Source organism: Barbus barbus (genome assembly GCF_936440315.1).
Source record: "Barbus barbus genome assembly, chromosome: 50".
Lineage (NCBI taxonomy): Eukaryota > Metazoa > Chordata > Actinopteri > Cypriniformes > Cyprinidae > Barbus > Barbus barbus.
Window position 1 is genome coordinate 2,259,539 of NC_136728.1, and position 16,713 is coordinate 2,276,251.

Here is a 16,713-nt window from a genome sequence, read left to right on the forward strand (position 1 = left end):
ACAATGAAAACAAGCCGCAAAACAACGGAAACAAGTCACAACACAATGAAAACAAGCTGCAAACAACGGAAACAAGTCACAACACAATGAAAATAAGCTGCAAACAACGGAAACAAGTCACAACACAATGAAAACAAGCTGCAAAACAACGGAAACAAGCTGCAAAACAATGGAAACAAGTCACAACACAATGAAAACAAGCTGCAAAACAATGGAAACAAGTCACAACACAATGAAAACAAGCTGCAAAACAATGGAAACAAGTCACAACACAATGGAAACAAGCTGCAAAACAACGGAAACAAGTCACAACACAATGAAAACAAGCCGCAAAACAACGGAAACAAGCTGCTGGGGTGGTGATGGCGCAGTGGATAAGTCACATGCCTTTGGTGTGAGAGACCCGGATTCGAATCCACTGTGAGACACCAATGTGTCCCTGAGCAAGACACTTAACCCCTAGTTGCTCCAGAGGCGTGCGACCTCTGACATATATAGCAATTGTAAGTCGCTTTGGATAAAAGCGTCAGCTAAATGAATAAATGTAAATGTAAAACAATGGAAACAAGCTGCAAAACAACAGAAACAAGCTGCAAAACAATGGAAACAAGCTGCAAAACAATGGAAACAAGTCACAACACAAGGAAATTAGCACAACACGATATAAAAAAGCTGCAACACAATGGAAAAAAGTCGGAACACAACAAAATTAGCACAACATAACAGAATTAGTCCTATGCGTTGTGTTGTCACGGATTTCATTGTTTTGTGCATTACTGGCCTGCCATTCTAACAACATATACAGCAGCTCTATCTATTGGGTTAAGGTTTATTTATTATGGCATGACAGGACCTTATTCTATGACAATATTGTCATAGCATTGAAAGATGTTCTTAGAACATTCTCGGAACGTCCTTATGATGTTGTTTGTACTCAATGAATGTTCTACACAGCAAACAATCCAGAATGAAATTAACTCTCCTGGGAGTGCATGTGAGACCACACTCAAGAGTGTGAAAGTGTTCAAATAAGAGTGTTAAATTAACACTGAAGCAGATTTAAAGTTAATGAGATAATTAAGTGATTAATTGGAGTGATGATTGTGAAGACATTTGATGTTAACGAGCAGAATCACCAAAGATGAAAATCACAATTTTTATGTCACCATTTTATTGGTCAATGTTTGCTTTAATTGTGCTCTTGACCCCAAAAGTTAGAACGTTAGAGATATTTTTGGAACCTTTAACGTTCTAATCACGACAAGAAAACTGGACTTTTTAGAACCATATCAAAACAATGTTCCCACAACGTTTTCATAACCTGACCTGGGTTCTTATCTTATTTGAGAACGCATTAATTATGGACGCTCCCTTACACTTTTAGAAAGATTTCACTGCTTTATTTTGAAATAGGCTAAAATAATTTACCATACCATGCAAAATTGCTGTGAGGTAGTAGAGACAATTGTTAACAATATAGTTTAAACTGATGGACGAAATACTTTGATAAAATGGAGCGAGAGTAGGAAATGATACATAAACTTATTATTGGTGCATTATTTCCTGCAGGAACTGGCTTTGACACGATTCCCTGAGTTTCATCACGCACCTATCGGTTATATTTCTTCTTTATATATATATATATATATATATATTTATATAATTTTACACCGCGTCTTAAAACGCAACGCTTTTGGAATAAACGCAGGACGCGACGTAACAGTCAAAGATGTCCGTCTGACGCATCTAACAATTAAAAATAGCGCAGACGGAACGCGACAGCACGCTCTGTGTGAACACCCCCAGAACGCGGGTCATTCATCGAGCCACTGAAGGGTGTCCATCCGTCCTCTTACAGTACGTAACCATGACAACAGCCCCGGATGGTGGAGCGCGAGGGTAGACAGGTGTTGGGTTGCGCAGCGGAGAGACACCTACGCGATCGCTCCATACTTTCCCATGTATCCTGCTTTCATCTTCTGCACGCGAGGATCTCTGTCGGGAACCACCATGGTGCATCACTCTGGATCCATACAGTCCTTCAAGCAGCAGAAGGGTCAGTGAGAGAGCTGTTTTTGCGGGGGTTTGCGTGTGAGAACGTGCTTTGGGGGAAAGTGCGGCTCTGGGCAGCTGTAGCTCATGTTTGGAGATGCTGTCATGATATGCTCAACTTCACGATCAAGTGTTTGGCGCATATTGGTTTGCTGCTGGATGCTACTGGATATAATATCGCTCTAATGAATAGATCACGAGTCGCACAACTGCTTTGCTTATTCGCGTTTAGATCTCACGGATTGGAATGATTATAGCATAGGAGAAGTTTTCAAGGCTTTCAAAAAAACATTTAAATATATGTTTATTTAATTCCCTTTTAAGAAAACCTTACCTTAGCATGCACCATAATCCGGTACATACTGGACTAACTGGAATTTGAATTTATTTTATTTATTTATTTTAATAACTATTCATTATACATGATTGTTTTATTTTAGTACATTTTATTGTCTTTGATCCTATATTTAAATCTGTAAGCACAGAAATTCTGCTAATAGAAATTCTATTAGCATTCTATTCTATTTTATATTAAAGCTATGCATCTGTGAAGTTCAACAACAACACAATCTAATGTTACTTCACTGGATTTATTTTCAGGGCTTTAATAACACATTTAAATATATCTTTATTGAATTCAAATGTTAAAAAAAATAAAATAAATGAATGTTAATTAAAATAAATATATTTTAATTTTTTTATTTTCTTTGTAACACTTTACAATGAGGTGCATTAGTTAACTACATTAGTTAACGCACTAAGAATGAACAATACTTCTACAGCATTTGTTAATCTCATTGTTCATTCATGTTTGTTAATACAGTAACAAATGTTAACAAATTATACCTTATTGTAAAGTGTTACCATTTTTTTATTGTATATATATATATATATATTCTAATTGTTTTAGCACATTTTATTGTTTTTGCTTGATCCCTTATTTAAATCTAAAAGGATAGAAATTCTATTAAAGATTTTTTTATTTTTTTTGATCAGGAAGATATTTTTCTGATATGTCTCTAGTTTTATATAAAGCTACTCATCTTTGAAGTTCAACAACAGCAAGCTCTAATGCAACTTCACTGGATTTATTTTTGGATATCGGCTCGCTCTTGTTCTTATTTCTGCAGTTTTGGTCATCAGTAACATGAACCATAGAAAAACCATGTTACTGGTAGATCTTGACTCGGGGTTATGGGAAAACACTTTCCATTGATCTTCCTTCATCTTGTTTAATGGGGTCGCCACACACACTAAGTGGTCATCTGCCTATTAAATCACACTGTGCTGAAAATCGCTGCTCTCAGGGTGATTCTGACTGAATTGATGATTTGATTACAGTGAAATGGAACAGAAAGAGACAATTTTGCAGGTTTTAGTAGCTCGCTATGGGATGAAAAGGACAGCAACTTTGGTGCACTGTTGTGATATAGAGACACATGGTACACTTTGTTTTTATAAAGTGCATTAGTTCCTTGTATTGAAGATATGAGATACAGTAACACAAACAGATATGATTACACTTCTCAGGACGCGGTCAGTGTAAATAAAAGCACTTGAGGAAATATCTCTATAAAATCTCATTATTACAGCATGCTACGGAGATTGAACTGAGAGATTGCAATGAGTAAAAGACTGCATTGTTACTTAGTAACTAGCAGTCTGTGTGTTTGAGCACAGATTATTCACAGCACTCCCATCTCATTCAGCAGATCTAGACTATTTTTGCATCAATCTTCTGCAGCAGTTTAGCTTAGAGAACCAAAATCTATCCAGAACATCGCCTTGTTCCAGTCTCATGCAGCCATTCAGCAGTGGACGATACAAGAATAAATATTACATATATCAATTTTGATTTTAACAATACATATGCCGATGTTTGTTTTATAGAAAATTAAATAATAATAATAAAAACAAAACAACAACAACTATAATAATAATAATAATAATAATAATAATAATAATAATAATAATACGTATTATTATTATTATTATCATTATTATTATTATTGTTGTTGTTAGTGTAATATAATTTTTTTTTTCCGTTTAGTTTATTCAAATAATACAAGAATAAATATTAAAACATATATCAATTTTGATTATGACAATACATATGCCGATAAATGTTTGTTTTATGGAAAATTAAATAATAATAATAAAAACAAAACAACAACAACTATAATAATAATAATAATAATAAATAATAATAATAATAATAATAATAATAATTATTATTATTATTATTATTATTATTATTATTGTTATTATTATTGTTGTTGTTGTTGTTAGTGTAATGGATTTTTATTTTTTTCGTTTAGTTTATTCAAATAATACAAGAATAAATATTACACCATATATCAATTTTGATTATGACAATACATATGCCGATACATGTTTGTTTTATGGAAAATTAAATTATAATAATAAAAAAATACAACAATAATAATAATAAATAATAATAATGATAATAATAATAATTATTATTATTATTGTTGTTGTTGTTGTTGTTGTTATTAGTGTAATGGATTTTTTCTGTTTATTTTATTCAAATAATAATAATAATAAACAAGGACAGTAATTTATCATAATAAATAATGATAAAAAATATTGTTACTGTTCTGGATTTAATTTAATTGTACTTTATTTTGCTTTTATATTTTATTTTATAATTAAATATATAATTACATATAAAAGCAAGGATAATCTTGATATTATGCAGTAATTCCTGAGTTAATTCACTCAACCTGATTACTCTTCTGCAGATTTGCTGATACCAAATTGCTCTTGCCGTTGGGAAAGCTTTACAGGGACAGTAACTAAGTAACAATAGTAACTAAGGGGGCAGAACCACACCTGTGAGGACACACTTTATTAACAAACCCTTCCTCATTGTATCTCTGAATGCAGTGATTAGAATGAATGGCTCAGTGTGATGCCGTTTCTTGTGCCACAGTAAATTACACATTTCCCCTTTAAGCATAATGACAGCTGCGTGTATTTATAGTGTCACTTTGCATCCTCACTACCTAGATGCAACTCTGTCATGGTCATTAGCCATCGATCTAAGAGCGGATATACAGATTATTGCAGGCATTAGAAGCTCTATAATGACTCACAGTTAATTATTCAGGACTCATGCAGCATGCCTGGACTGAGGTAAAACCACCGAACACTGTTTCTTAGGTTTTCCCAGGAGACTAGAGCACATTCATGTGCGATTTCAGGTTTATTATAGTAAGCAGTCATTCAACAGATGCTTTTATTCAAAGTGTATTCTAGTCGCGGCTCTCAATCCGTGAAGGTCTCTACAAAGCTAAACTGGGTTTCAGTTAATATGTGCAGTGCAGGGCTAGGAATGGATCGAGCCGTTGGGAAGCAGGTAGCCTATAGCACACTCTTTATGAGACTGAGCTAGTGACTTTCCACCGTTATACAGCCCTATGAGAATATTATAAGACTATATAGAGTGATAATGTGGAAGTTGGACTTTATTGGTACCAAAATATGGACTTTATTGGTATCAAAAATGGACTGGTGACCCATACTCGGAATTCGTGCTCTGCATTTAACCCATCCAACGTGCACACACACAGCAGTGAACACACACACACACACACACACACACACACAGCAGTGAACACACACACACAGCAGTGAACACACACACACACAGCAGTGAACACACACACACACACACACACAGCAGTGAACACACACACACACAGCAGTGAACACACACACACACACACAGCAGTGAACACACACACACACACACAGCAGTGAACACACACACACCGTGAACACACACCCGGAGCAGTGAACACACACACACACCGTGAACACACACCCGGAGCAGTGGGCATTTATGCTGCGGCGCCCGGGGAGCAGTTGGGGGTTCGGTGCCTTGCTCAAGGACACCTCAGTCATGGTATTGAGGGTGGAGAGAGCGCTGGACATTCACTCCCCCCACCTACAATCCCTGCCGGCCCGAGACTCGAACCCGCAACCTTTGGATTACGACTCTCTAACCATTAGGCCACGACTTCCCCAATTATTGCATACTGTTTTACAATGTACTACAATACTGAGCTGCAGATATTTTCCACTATTTGTAATAAGCAGCATATAGTAAATAATGTTATAGAAAATACTGTAATTTTTACACAGTGTGAATAGAATCACCGCTGCCTTGATTTAATCGCAGTTTCCCTCTTAAGTCATACTCTAAGATTGTAGAGCACATACAAACATGAACTCTCTTTAGAAATGACACTTTTATTCAACTGAATATCTAAAAGATATTGCTCAGGAGCATGATCTATTAAAGTCCACATGCCATACTAACAAGAAACTAGGTCAAGAGCTGTAGTTCCAACCACACAAGTTTGTGAGACTGTTCGTGAATGTTCGTTGGAACTGTGTTTTTCAGAAAACTTGCACTCTTAGTTTGTTAATAGTGCTTTTTAGGAAATGCATCAATGACCGTGTGACTGCAGCTTGTCTGTGCTCTTATCAGTAAACACAGATATTGGTGGGCATTTTGCAGGTCATTTGAGATTTGGGGTGTTTGGTTTCCTGAAACTACGTAAAACTTACAAAACAACCTACAAATGATCATTAATGCCCCTTTCACACAGTATGTGTAAAACAGGCTTGAGTAAGTCTTGATGTTGCATTTTCATTCCAAACAAAGCCTGGCCAAGCTGAGGAAACAGCCAACAGACCAGACTGACCGTCCTGAGATACCAGCAAACTAGTGCTGGCTCTGTGCAACTGTTCTTGCTGTCAGCAGTGATATTCCAGTTCTGCATCAAAGAACGGCCCTGAAGCTTCCACAGATGCCTGAATAAAATCCAAATATCCACTGACCCCAGAACCTCACCTGTCTCAAGTGCTTAATGATGAAATAACTACAGCAGGAAACTGGCATCCTACTCTTCCTAGCACTCTCTCTTTCTTGTTGCGTTCTTGTTTAGGGTTTCTCCTTTTTTTCATTTTGCCAGATGTGTACAGTTAAGGGGAAACAGGATTTTGCCCAAACATTGCATGCTCTTGACATAAGAGTGATGTGTGGAGACTGCATAGGATAAAAACGTCCCAGTCAGGGAAGGTGAGATGTGATGGGAATAGAGAGAAAGAGACTCTTTGGTGTTTAGGCCTCTGTAGAGGAGTGGATTTTATATTCAGTTATGTCCACATCAAAGCATGTTTGGCTTGCAGTGCATCTTATCACATTATTACAGAAATATGCAGTGCTAGGATAATGCTTTTTAAGTATAATGTTCTATGCAAATTGTACCATTTGAGTGTTGATAATGGATATTACACTAATTAATGCTCTCATAATACAATTCCATAATTAATGAAAATCTAATTTAACATTGAATCGTGAAAGCGTGAGATGAATTCTGGGCTAATGATAATTGTAGGAAGTGTGACAGATGGATGAGGATGTTTTTTTTTTATTTTTTTATTTACCGCATAGAACTGGAGTGGACTTGAAAATATGCTCTCAAATTCATTTTAGGTTCAGGGCCGGATTGGACTGAGGCTACATCCACTTTAATCTGGATACATTTAAAAATGTTTTTTATCTTAAATTTGAGGCATTATTCTATAACTTAAATGTAATAAGTCTAAAATTAAACAGCAACACTAGTTTTAGGCTTATAAAAGAACTGCATGACTAATTTGAATTACATGCCTGCTTCTCAGCCAGTATCCAACAGCACTGAAGAAACACTTGTAGGACAATTTTAACAATACGTCACCAGGGCTTGGACATGAGAATAAGAGTCAGGCTGACACAGATGTCAGCTAGCCTATCGTAAAATATACAGTACACTGTGAAAAAAAAAGGAAACTGTGGTTGCCAGAATTTTACCGTAAAAATATGGTAGCAACAGTTTAGGTTTTACGGTTTTAACTTAAATTTACAGGTAAATACCGTAATTTCATTAACTGATATAACATTAATATACTGAAATTTGTATTGTACCTTTGTAATACACTGATAACCACCAAAAGCAGGTTGTGATGAGAGTAAGATGATGAACCAAAGCCGGTCAAAAGCAGCTTTTAAAAATTAACCTATAGAAGGTGCACAGTGTCATTCAAATAAACACTAAACACCATCATGGTAACACACATGAAACTTATATAATGCAATAAACATTAATTTAACAACATCAGTATAACAAATGGTGCACTGAAGGCGAGTTTAAAAAGGCATGTGCAGCTTTTATTTAACATTTTAATTTAATGTAAAAGTCAACAGTGTCTATTTTGTGGGTGAGCACATTACTTATCGTATTGAAAAGCAAAGAGATATATACATATATGCAATGTTTGGGGAAAGTTACTTTTAGACGTAATGCATCACAATAGTGCGTTACTCCCTAAAAAGTAACTAATTGTGTTACTTTAAATGGAAAGTAAAGGGTTATGTTTCTTTTGCGTTACTTTTTGTCTGGGCTAGGCTGTTTGTTTTTAATACAAAAATGTTCTATTTTAAATGTAAAAGACCTTTCACACCAAAAGTGAAATGAATAAGCCTCAGGCTGAATGAAATGTAAATTCACAGCTGTGCTGCCATTCAGGATTGCATGAAAAATAGGACACTAATTTTTGCTTAGTAGTATGGTTGAATTGGATCATCGAAGGTCAGCAGCAAAGACATTGGTTATTAAAATGGGTTTAAATACACTAAGGATATTTGTTTTATTCAGCACTGTATTTATCCTTCACTATTGCAGGTTTGCGTCATATTCTGAGTTGATAGTTCACTGTTTTTATTCATTTTGAGGGATTCTGTAAATACATGTTGACATTTAGGCCCCGTCCACACGAAGACGGGTTTCTCTGTATACGCATACATTTTTTACCGTATAGGCGTTTCGTCCACACGAAACCGGCGTTTTCGAAGAGTGAAACCGAAACCGGGTCCCAGGGTGGATAAATTTGAAAACGCCGGTTTCATGTTTTCGTGTGGACGGCGAATCCGTATATTTTCTGAAACGATGATGTCATCAGCCCACGTCTCGCCCCTAATCAGACACCGCTACGTCACATAACAGCGACAACAACAATGTCAGACTACGTGCCTGTGTTCGTGCTGCAGAACCTACTGAGCTCATTAACTTTATTAAAGCAAAATCTTCTGCTTTGTGTGTTAGTTTATATTCAGCGCGGAAGGTTTACGCACATGGTCCAAGTCTTCTTCTCTGTTTTTTTGTGTATCTCTGTGGCAGAATTACAGCGCCACATATTGGTCTGGCATGTGTACTACATCGTTTTCAGTCGGTTTCAGTGATTCCGTGTGGACGCAGATATTTCCTGAGACGACTCCGTGTTTACGGAATTTGAGGCAAAAAAAAAAAGATTGGATACGGAGAAACCCGTCTTCGTGTGGACGTAGCCTTAGTCTAGAACTACAGTAACATCATGCTCACACAGCACTCAACGCCTCTGTATTTACTCCACATGCAGGCAGGAGAGCAATACATGGGAAAAACAAAGTAACTGCTGTCACTTATTTGAAAAATAGCATTTTCTTGTAAATGAAGAAATAATGTGTTACTTTACAAGTTACTTGAAAAAAAAGTAATCTGATTACATAACTCACATTACTTGTAATGCTTTACCCCCAGCACTGATTGTAACATTTTAATTCCCTTGTTTTGGAACAAAGTGATCAAGCTACTGGTACAAACTCCCTACTCCTGGTACAAAAGTGGGTAATACTTTATTTTGATAATCCACTTTAGATATTCTGCCTAACGCTTTATTTTGATGGGTCCCCAACATACAACATACTGACTATGGGAAACTTTGCAAGTACATGTCGACTTATTCTACTAACCCTAAACCTAACCTAACGGTCTACTCTGAGGGTTAGTGGACATGTAGTTGCAATGTTACTTGTAGTTAACAGAATGTGTAAAGTAGACTATCGAAATAAAGTGTAACCTAAATGTGTTGCACAGCAGTGAGCCTCTTTGATAGGAACCAGCAATTTCAGACACATTTTGCTATTTTTCCGCGCTATGTATATATATATATAGTATATGATTGTACATCACAATCTGTGGATGTGCTGTCTCTGGGTTACAGTATGTACAATCTGATGAAAACTGGGTTATTGAAACCCAAACGGTTGAGATCTGACTGCCAAACCGAAAAACAGCCAGAGCTAGAGACCAACACACTTTCATTCAAGAAGAGCCACATGTGGCAGAGACATGAGGAATGTGATAAGAAGAAGAAATAAGATCTAATACTAACCAGTGCCAAATAACCAACATTTCTCAGCTGCTGCCATGAGATGTATAATACTAACAGTGGAGCTCCAAAATCAATTCCAACCCGGACAATAACTCAAAGCAATAAACTGATATATACCTCAGCGGCGGTGATCATTTATAGGCCTCACTACAGAAGACGAGCAACAAGCATCAGAATCCTCTTTGGAAACAAAAGCTGGAAGCCACAATAAAGATTTCACTGTTACAGAAACCACGCCATATGGATAAACTCCTAGATGATTTCGGTCCAGAAATTTGTGATCGAAAAGCAAGCGGTTAGTTAACACGGGTTTCTGGCTGTTCTGATCTATTGCAGTATAGCACAAACAGATTGGCCAGACACAAGGACTTCCTGCCACATGGGCCACTCTCCAGCAACTGTGAGTTAGTAGGAGGCTGACGATATCAATGTCTCTGTGCTTGGTATCACATTCAGCTCTGGCTCTCGTCACTGTATATATGCTCAAGCTATATGCTAGATGTAATAGATAGGACAGGTGCATTTTTATACTAGAAATAGGTTGTTAAAAAGAGAGGGCCCACTTTTAGAGAGACATGGCTTTCTCCAGAGGGAGCTGTGAATTTATCTTTTTCTGTGTCAAAGCAAGGGTGTGTGTGTATTGCACAACATCCCATGAGCCACAGACTTGCCACCTGTCATGTTAGTTACATAACGCGCAGATGGAGAAGAGTTTCGCCGTAGATCACGGACACCAGACAGACTAATAGATTGATTATTTAAAACAACGACACGTGACCTGTAATTGTCAAAAATGTGTTCTAGCAGGGGCTTTTATAAATGAATGTATGAACTAAATAATAAATATCCAAATTAGTTCTCATATTTAAAAAAATAAATACAAGTAAATACAGAACTGACTGGAAAATTAATGGAAATTATAAAAAAAAAAAGATTCCAGATTTTCAAATAGTTGTATCTCAGCCAAATTAAAAAACAAAATATATATATATACATATCCTTAAAAGTTGTTCATCTAAGTACATTAATTTATACCAACAAAACATATTTCTATGCATTAATCAGGTAGAAATAGCTCTTTAAGAGTAATAAGTGTTGTTTACCACTTTTTACACTTTGCAGACCAGAAAAGCTTATTCTGGGCTATATGTAAGATTCAGTATTTCAGAGAACCAACAAACAGTCACACACACTGACAGCATTTGTAATAAAATAATATCACTCGTTCCAGGTGAAATTCATTTTAATTGTTGACTATGTCTAAGGTTTAGCAAGACAGTCAAATTGTTATATGATGGCAAGGGAATACACATGAGTAGACATTAGGTCTGTACAGGGGAGACTATGACATTGTTTGATAGGACTGAAAAGAACTAGAGGAGAGTGATGGATTCTGTAATCTCCTGTCTTTATGTTTCAGCACGTCACTGACTGGCTTGTGTAATTCTGTACTGAACACAGTTAAGCTCTGGAAACGTGCCATCTGCTCCTACTAACTTAAGGCCCAGCGTGATTGAGGGATTTCAGTTCTGGAGATGAGAAAAAAAACAATACTCACGTGAAAAATAATGTTTTGGTAGTTTGTCACAATTTTTAAAGGAATAGTTGACCGAGAAATTAAAATTGATTGAAAACGTACTCACCCTCAGGTCATCCAAGAAGTAGATGGATTTGTGCATTCATCAAATATTTGAAGAAATGTGTCATTACGTCACTAGCAATGGACGCACTGCAGTGAATGGGTGCCGTCAGAATCAGAGTCCAAACAGCTGATAAAAACATCACAGTAATCCACATCACACTTAACATCCTGTAACGTTGAAAAGCTTGTTGTTTGTAAGAAATAAATCTATTGTTAAGATGTTTTTGATTTCAAACTGTTGCTTCCAGCCAAAACACCAATCCATAATCCATAATATTGCTTCCTCCATCGAAAAAGTCAATCTCCTATTGGCACCCACATATTTGTTTAGAGCTGCTTTTGTTTGAGCTGCGCAGATTTCTCTCCTGTTTCAAACAAGAGGACTTTTTCACTGGAGAAAGCAGTTTTTGTCTTCTCAAGATGTCAGCTGATGGACTGGAGTGGTGTGGATGTGGATTACTGTGATGTTTTTATCAGCTGTTTGGACTCTCATTCTGACGGCACCCATTCACTGCAGAGCATCCATTGCTGAGATTCTCCAAATCTGATGAAGAAACAAACTCATCTACATCTAGGATGGCCTGAAGGTGAATAAATTCTCAGCAAATTTTCATTTTTGGTGTACTATTCCGGTAGTTATTCCATTAATCAATTCATTATTCAAGTACTAGAAGATATAGTTAATGACATGTACATAAGGTTATTTGTGTTTAAGTCAAATGTGAAGCTATCGAGTTCACAGTATGATCAAAAAGATTCATTTATTATTTTAATATTATTATGTATGTATTTATTTATTTTAACAAGATAAACAATATAAATAACATTATATTGTGATTTACCATTACAAAGATATAAATTTGCTCATGCCACCCACTCTAGTGATTTTGCATTGTGTTGAGACCAAAGTTGCAGTCCAGACTGATGGAAATTGAATTGATTAAATGCACAACTAATTAATTTAGGCTGCATTGCACTTTGCTAACAATATCCCAGAATCAGTCTAGCAGCTGTAAATCACGTGCATCTGAAAAAGCCTCAGTCGAGCTCCTCTAAATCCAGCCGCATCTGATCGTCAGCCAGCAGCCCCTTATCGTCCCGTAAAGACTGGCTCTGAGAGGGGTGTAGAATTACCCAGCCCACTCTGCCTCTCTGATCTATAAAAAGCATCTGTTAGTGGGGCAGGGCGATGCAAAACTCCTGTGTGCCGAGATCGGTGGGGAACCAAAGATGAATTATGCAAGGTTTTCAGATAGGGAAGACGGGCAAACCCACTGACCTCATTTCCTTCACTCTGTTCACTCACTCGTTTCCCTCAAGCAAGGAAAGCTCTTTATTTCAACTTGTAGTTTTTTAAACTTTTTTCCTAAATACTTCTTTTGTTCTGTAGCTCTCAGCTACTTTTCAGATAACAGTGCATCTTTCTTTTTCCTTTTTTGGTTACAGTAGAATAAAAATAATGTCCTCAATCATAGTCTAGCCATATTCTAGATCTTAAGTCGGCCCTACATGCATTATATCAACACTAATCCAGCTGCATTCCTCAATTTGTTCAACAACTGTCCTCACATGACATTTGTCTGAATTTCATGAAGCCTGTCAATAACACACAATGTGTGTGTGTGTGTGTGTGTGTGTGTGTGTGTGTGTGTGACATGTTTTAATAACATTTAAACACATTCACAAGTTTAGGTCCCACTTTATATTAAATGGCCTACTATGTATTTACATTCAAATTAATCATGTGGTACAATGCACTTATTCTGTATATACATGTTTTTACAGTGTACTTATACAAAAAAACAAAACAACAACAACATATCTTACAACTTAACCCTCCCTTAAACCTACCCAAACCACCAAACCTGTCCCTAAACTTACCCAGATCCCACCTCAGTAGCAGCAGAAGTGTTTTGCAATACAATAAGTACATAGTAGTTAAGGCCACTTAATATATGGGAACCAATTTTATAATTAGCATATATTAAAGGCAGTACTATACATACAGTGCCCTCCATAAGTACTGGAACAGTAAAGACAAAATTGCTCTGTTGGCTGTGGAGTCAAGACATTTGCAAATATGATTAAAAGATGAATATGAGACAAAACTACAGAATGTCACATTTTATTATTAGCTGTTTCAACATACATGTTTTACCAAATAAAACGAACAGCACTTTTAGAGTTCATCCCACTCATTGATGTGAGCATAATATTGGGACAGTTGAACATAAGGCAGATATAAAAGATTAAAAGTTATTATTTAGTTGCAGATCCCTTGCACACAATCACAGCAGTGAGTCTGTGACCCATAGACATCACCAGACTCTTGCTCTCATCCTTTGAAATACTTTTCCCAGCCTTTAATGCAGCCAATTCCAATTGTTGCTTGTTTTGTGGAGTTTCTGCCTTTACTCTCCTCTTCAGCTGCTGAAATTCATCTTCAATCAGATTTAAATCTGGAGATTGACTTGGGCAATCTAACACTTTCCGGTTCTTTGCTCTTATAAATTCCTTGACTGAACTGGCAGGGTGTTTTGGGTCATTGTCCTGATGCGATATGAAGCACTTCCCAATGAATCTGGTGGCATTTTCTTGAATATTGGTAGGCAAGATGGTTTAGTACCCTTCCGAATTCACTCTGCTACTGTCATCATACATTAAGTCATCAGTAAAGTTGAGAGGGCCTGTTCCAGAGACAGCCATGCACGCCCATGCCATGACACCACCTCCACCATGCTTTACAGATGAGGCTGTATGCTTGGGATCATTGCAGTTCCCTTTGTTTCTCCACATTTTTGCTTTCCCATCACTTAGATAAAGGTTAATCTTTGTCTCATCTTCTGAATCACCTTTGTGCTTTCTTGCAAACTCTAATCTTGCCTTTCTATTTTTGGTGCTGGTCAGAGGTTTGCATCTTGCTGTGTAGCATCTGTAATTCTGTGTCAAAGTCTCCTGAGGACAGTAGATTGTCAGAGCATCACCCCAGCTTTCTGGAAGTTGTTGCTGATTTTACAGACACGTCTTTTAGGATTCATTTTCACAGCTTTTATGATTTGTCTGTCATCAACTACTGTTGTTTTCTCAGCCGATCAGGTAGTTGTTGGTTGCTGGTGGTTTCCAAACTCTTGATTTCTCCATGCCCTTTGTTTTTGCTAGAGCTCTAATTGACTTCCTCTTTTCTTTTAGCATCCAAATTGCTTGCTTTTCTCTCAAAGTCAGCTCCCTCATCTTCATCCTGGTTTGTGTGTCATCATCGAATGCAAGATTCAGAATACAGAAGTAATGGATATAACTGATACGACACATTCCCTGCTTTTAATATCTGAAGAATTAATGCAACAGGACACAGCTGATCACTTAGAAAGACCTGAGAGGCAACTGTCCCAATACTTATGCTCACATCAGATAGAGGGATGAAACTATAAAAGTGCTGAACTTCTTAGCTGCTAAAACATCTATGTGTTGAAACAGCTAATAATAAAATGTGACATTCTGTAGTTTTGTCTCATATTCATCTTTTAATCATATTTGTAAATGTCTTGACTCCACAGCCAACAGAGCAATTCTGTCTTTACTGTTACAATACTTGTGGAGGGCACTGTGTGCTACAATACACTTTAGGTACTATGTACATTTAAGGTACCAATAAGTTACCTTTTGAAAAGTTACTGCCTCAATGTCAGGTTTTTTTTTTTTTATTATTTTAGAAAAAAAATGCAGGCTTACACATTCAGAAAAGAAGACTATTGTACTGAGTGAGCACTGCACAGTATACACTATTCTTACAGATCACACATGCTATGAAGGAGATGCTGATCTCAGTCAAGGTTCACATAAGTTCCAGTTCATTAGGCACAATTTGAAATGGAATCACATTGCATTGTGGGATACAGTATTCGTATTACGTGACACAGAATTTATGCAGTATTCTCCACACATTTTGTTAAATATAGTCGGCTTTCTGCCATTTGTTTCTTATAATGCACAATAGTGCAGCTGAGAATGGTATTTTGTGCACTCAGTGGATCTGTTTAAAATGCAGCAAATGCAAAACACCCAAATGTTAAACTGTGAGTCATCTTGAGATATTGATATGCAGTATAATTATCTAGGGTCATAACTTGCCTGAGTAGAAAATAAATTGAAATGTATAATGATATAATGTCAAAAGCCAATATCAAAAATGTCAAATGCATTTTAGTCTGTAATTAATTCTTTAACATTACTTTAGACATTACTATTTAACTTTAAATAGTAACTTTAACAGCTGTTGGTGATATATGTATTTAACTTTTTTTTATTTTTATAAATACATAGCGGCAGGAACACACTTTGTAGTATTTCACAGTGTATGGTATAAACACGTGAACAGCACACACAGCTGTACTTGGATTACATGCAACGAGACTCTTGATCTGTTTAGAGTACCTCTTTATCTTTATTATTGTGGAGAATTGCAGGTTTGAGGTTGAGAATCAAACTGCCCAGGTTGAACACGTGTGTGAGCGTGCAGCAGGAACACACACACACACACACACACATAATCTCACTCAATCACAAGCTCCTATAGGCTTTGCCTCCCTGGATAAATCCAGGATTGCAGATTTTTGCCCCGGCACACTAAGCATGGCGCTGCACGAACAGCAGTGTTTGTTTTCTATGAGAACATTTATTGTGTCACTTCAATTTCTCACGTTTTCAATTGGTGGTGGAGATATGCTTGATAAGATTAC

The 16,713-nt window shown here is 36.7% G+C and overlaps 1 protein-coding gene across 2 annotated transcripts in view; it reads left to right on the forward strand.

Moving 5' to 3' along the window:
* Positions 1-2,010: 2,010 nt before the first annotated feature.
* The window catches only part of LOC306868019 (anoctamin-3-like), a gene marked incomplete at both ends in the record, with an annotated part of 85,455 nt that continues 70,752 nt past the window's right edge, over positions 2,011-16,713 (forward strand). Inside the window, one exon of one of the 2 annotated variants that reach the window (XM_079413989.1) lies at positions 2,011-2,056. In XM_079413989.1, coding sequence (XP_079270115.1) covers positions 2,011-2,056 — 46 coding nt within the window. The remainder of the gene's footprint in view (positions 2,057-16,713) is intronic. The other variant, XM_079413990.1, reaches the window with a different exon arrangement.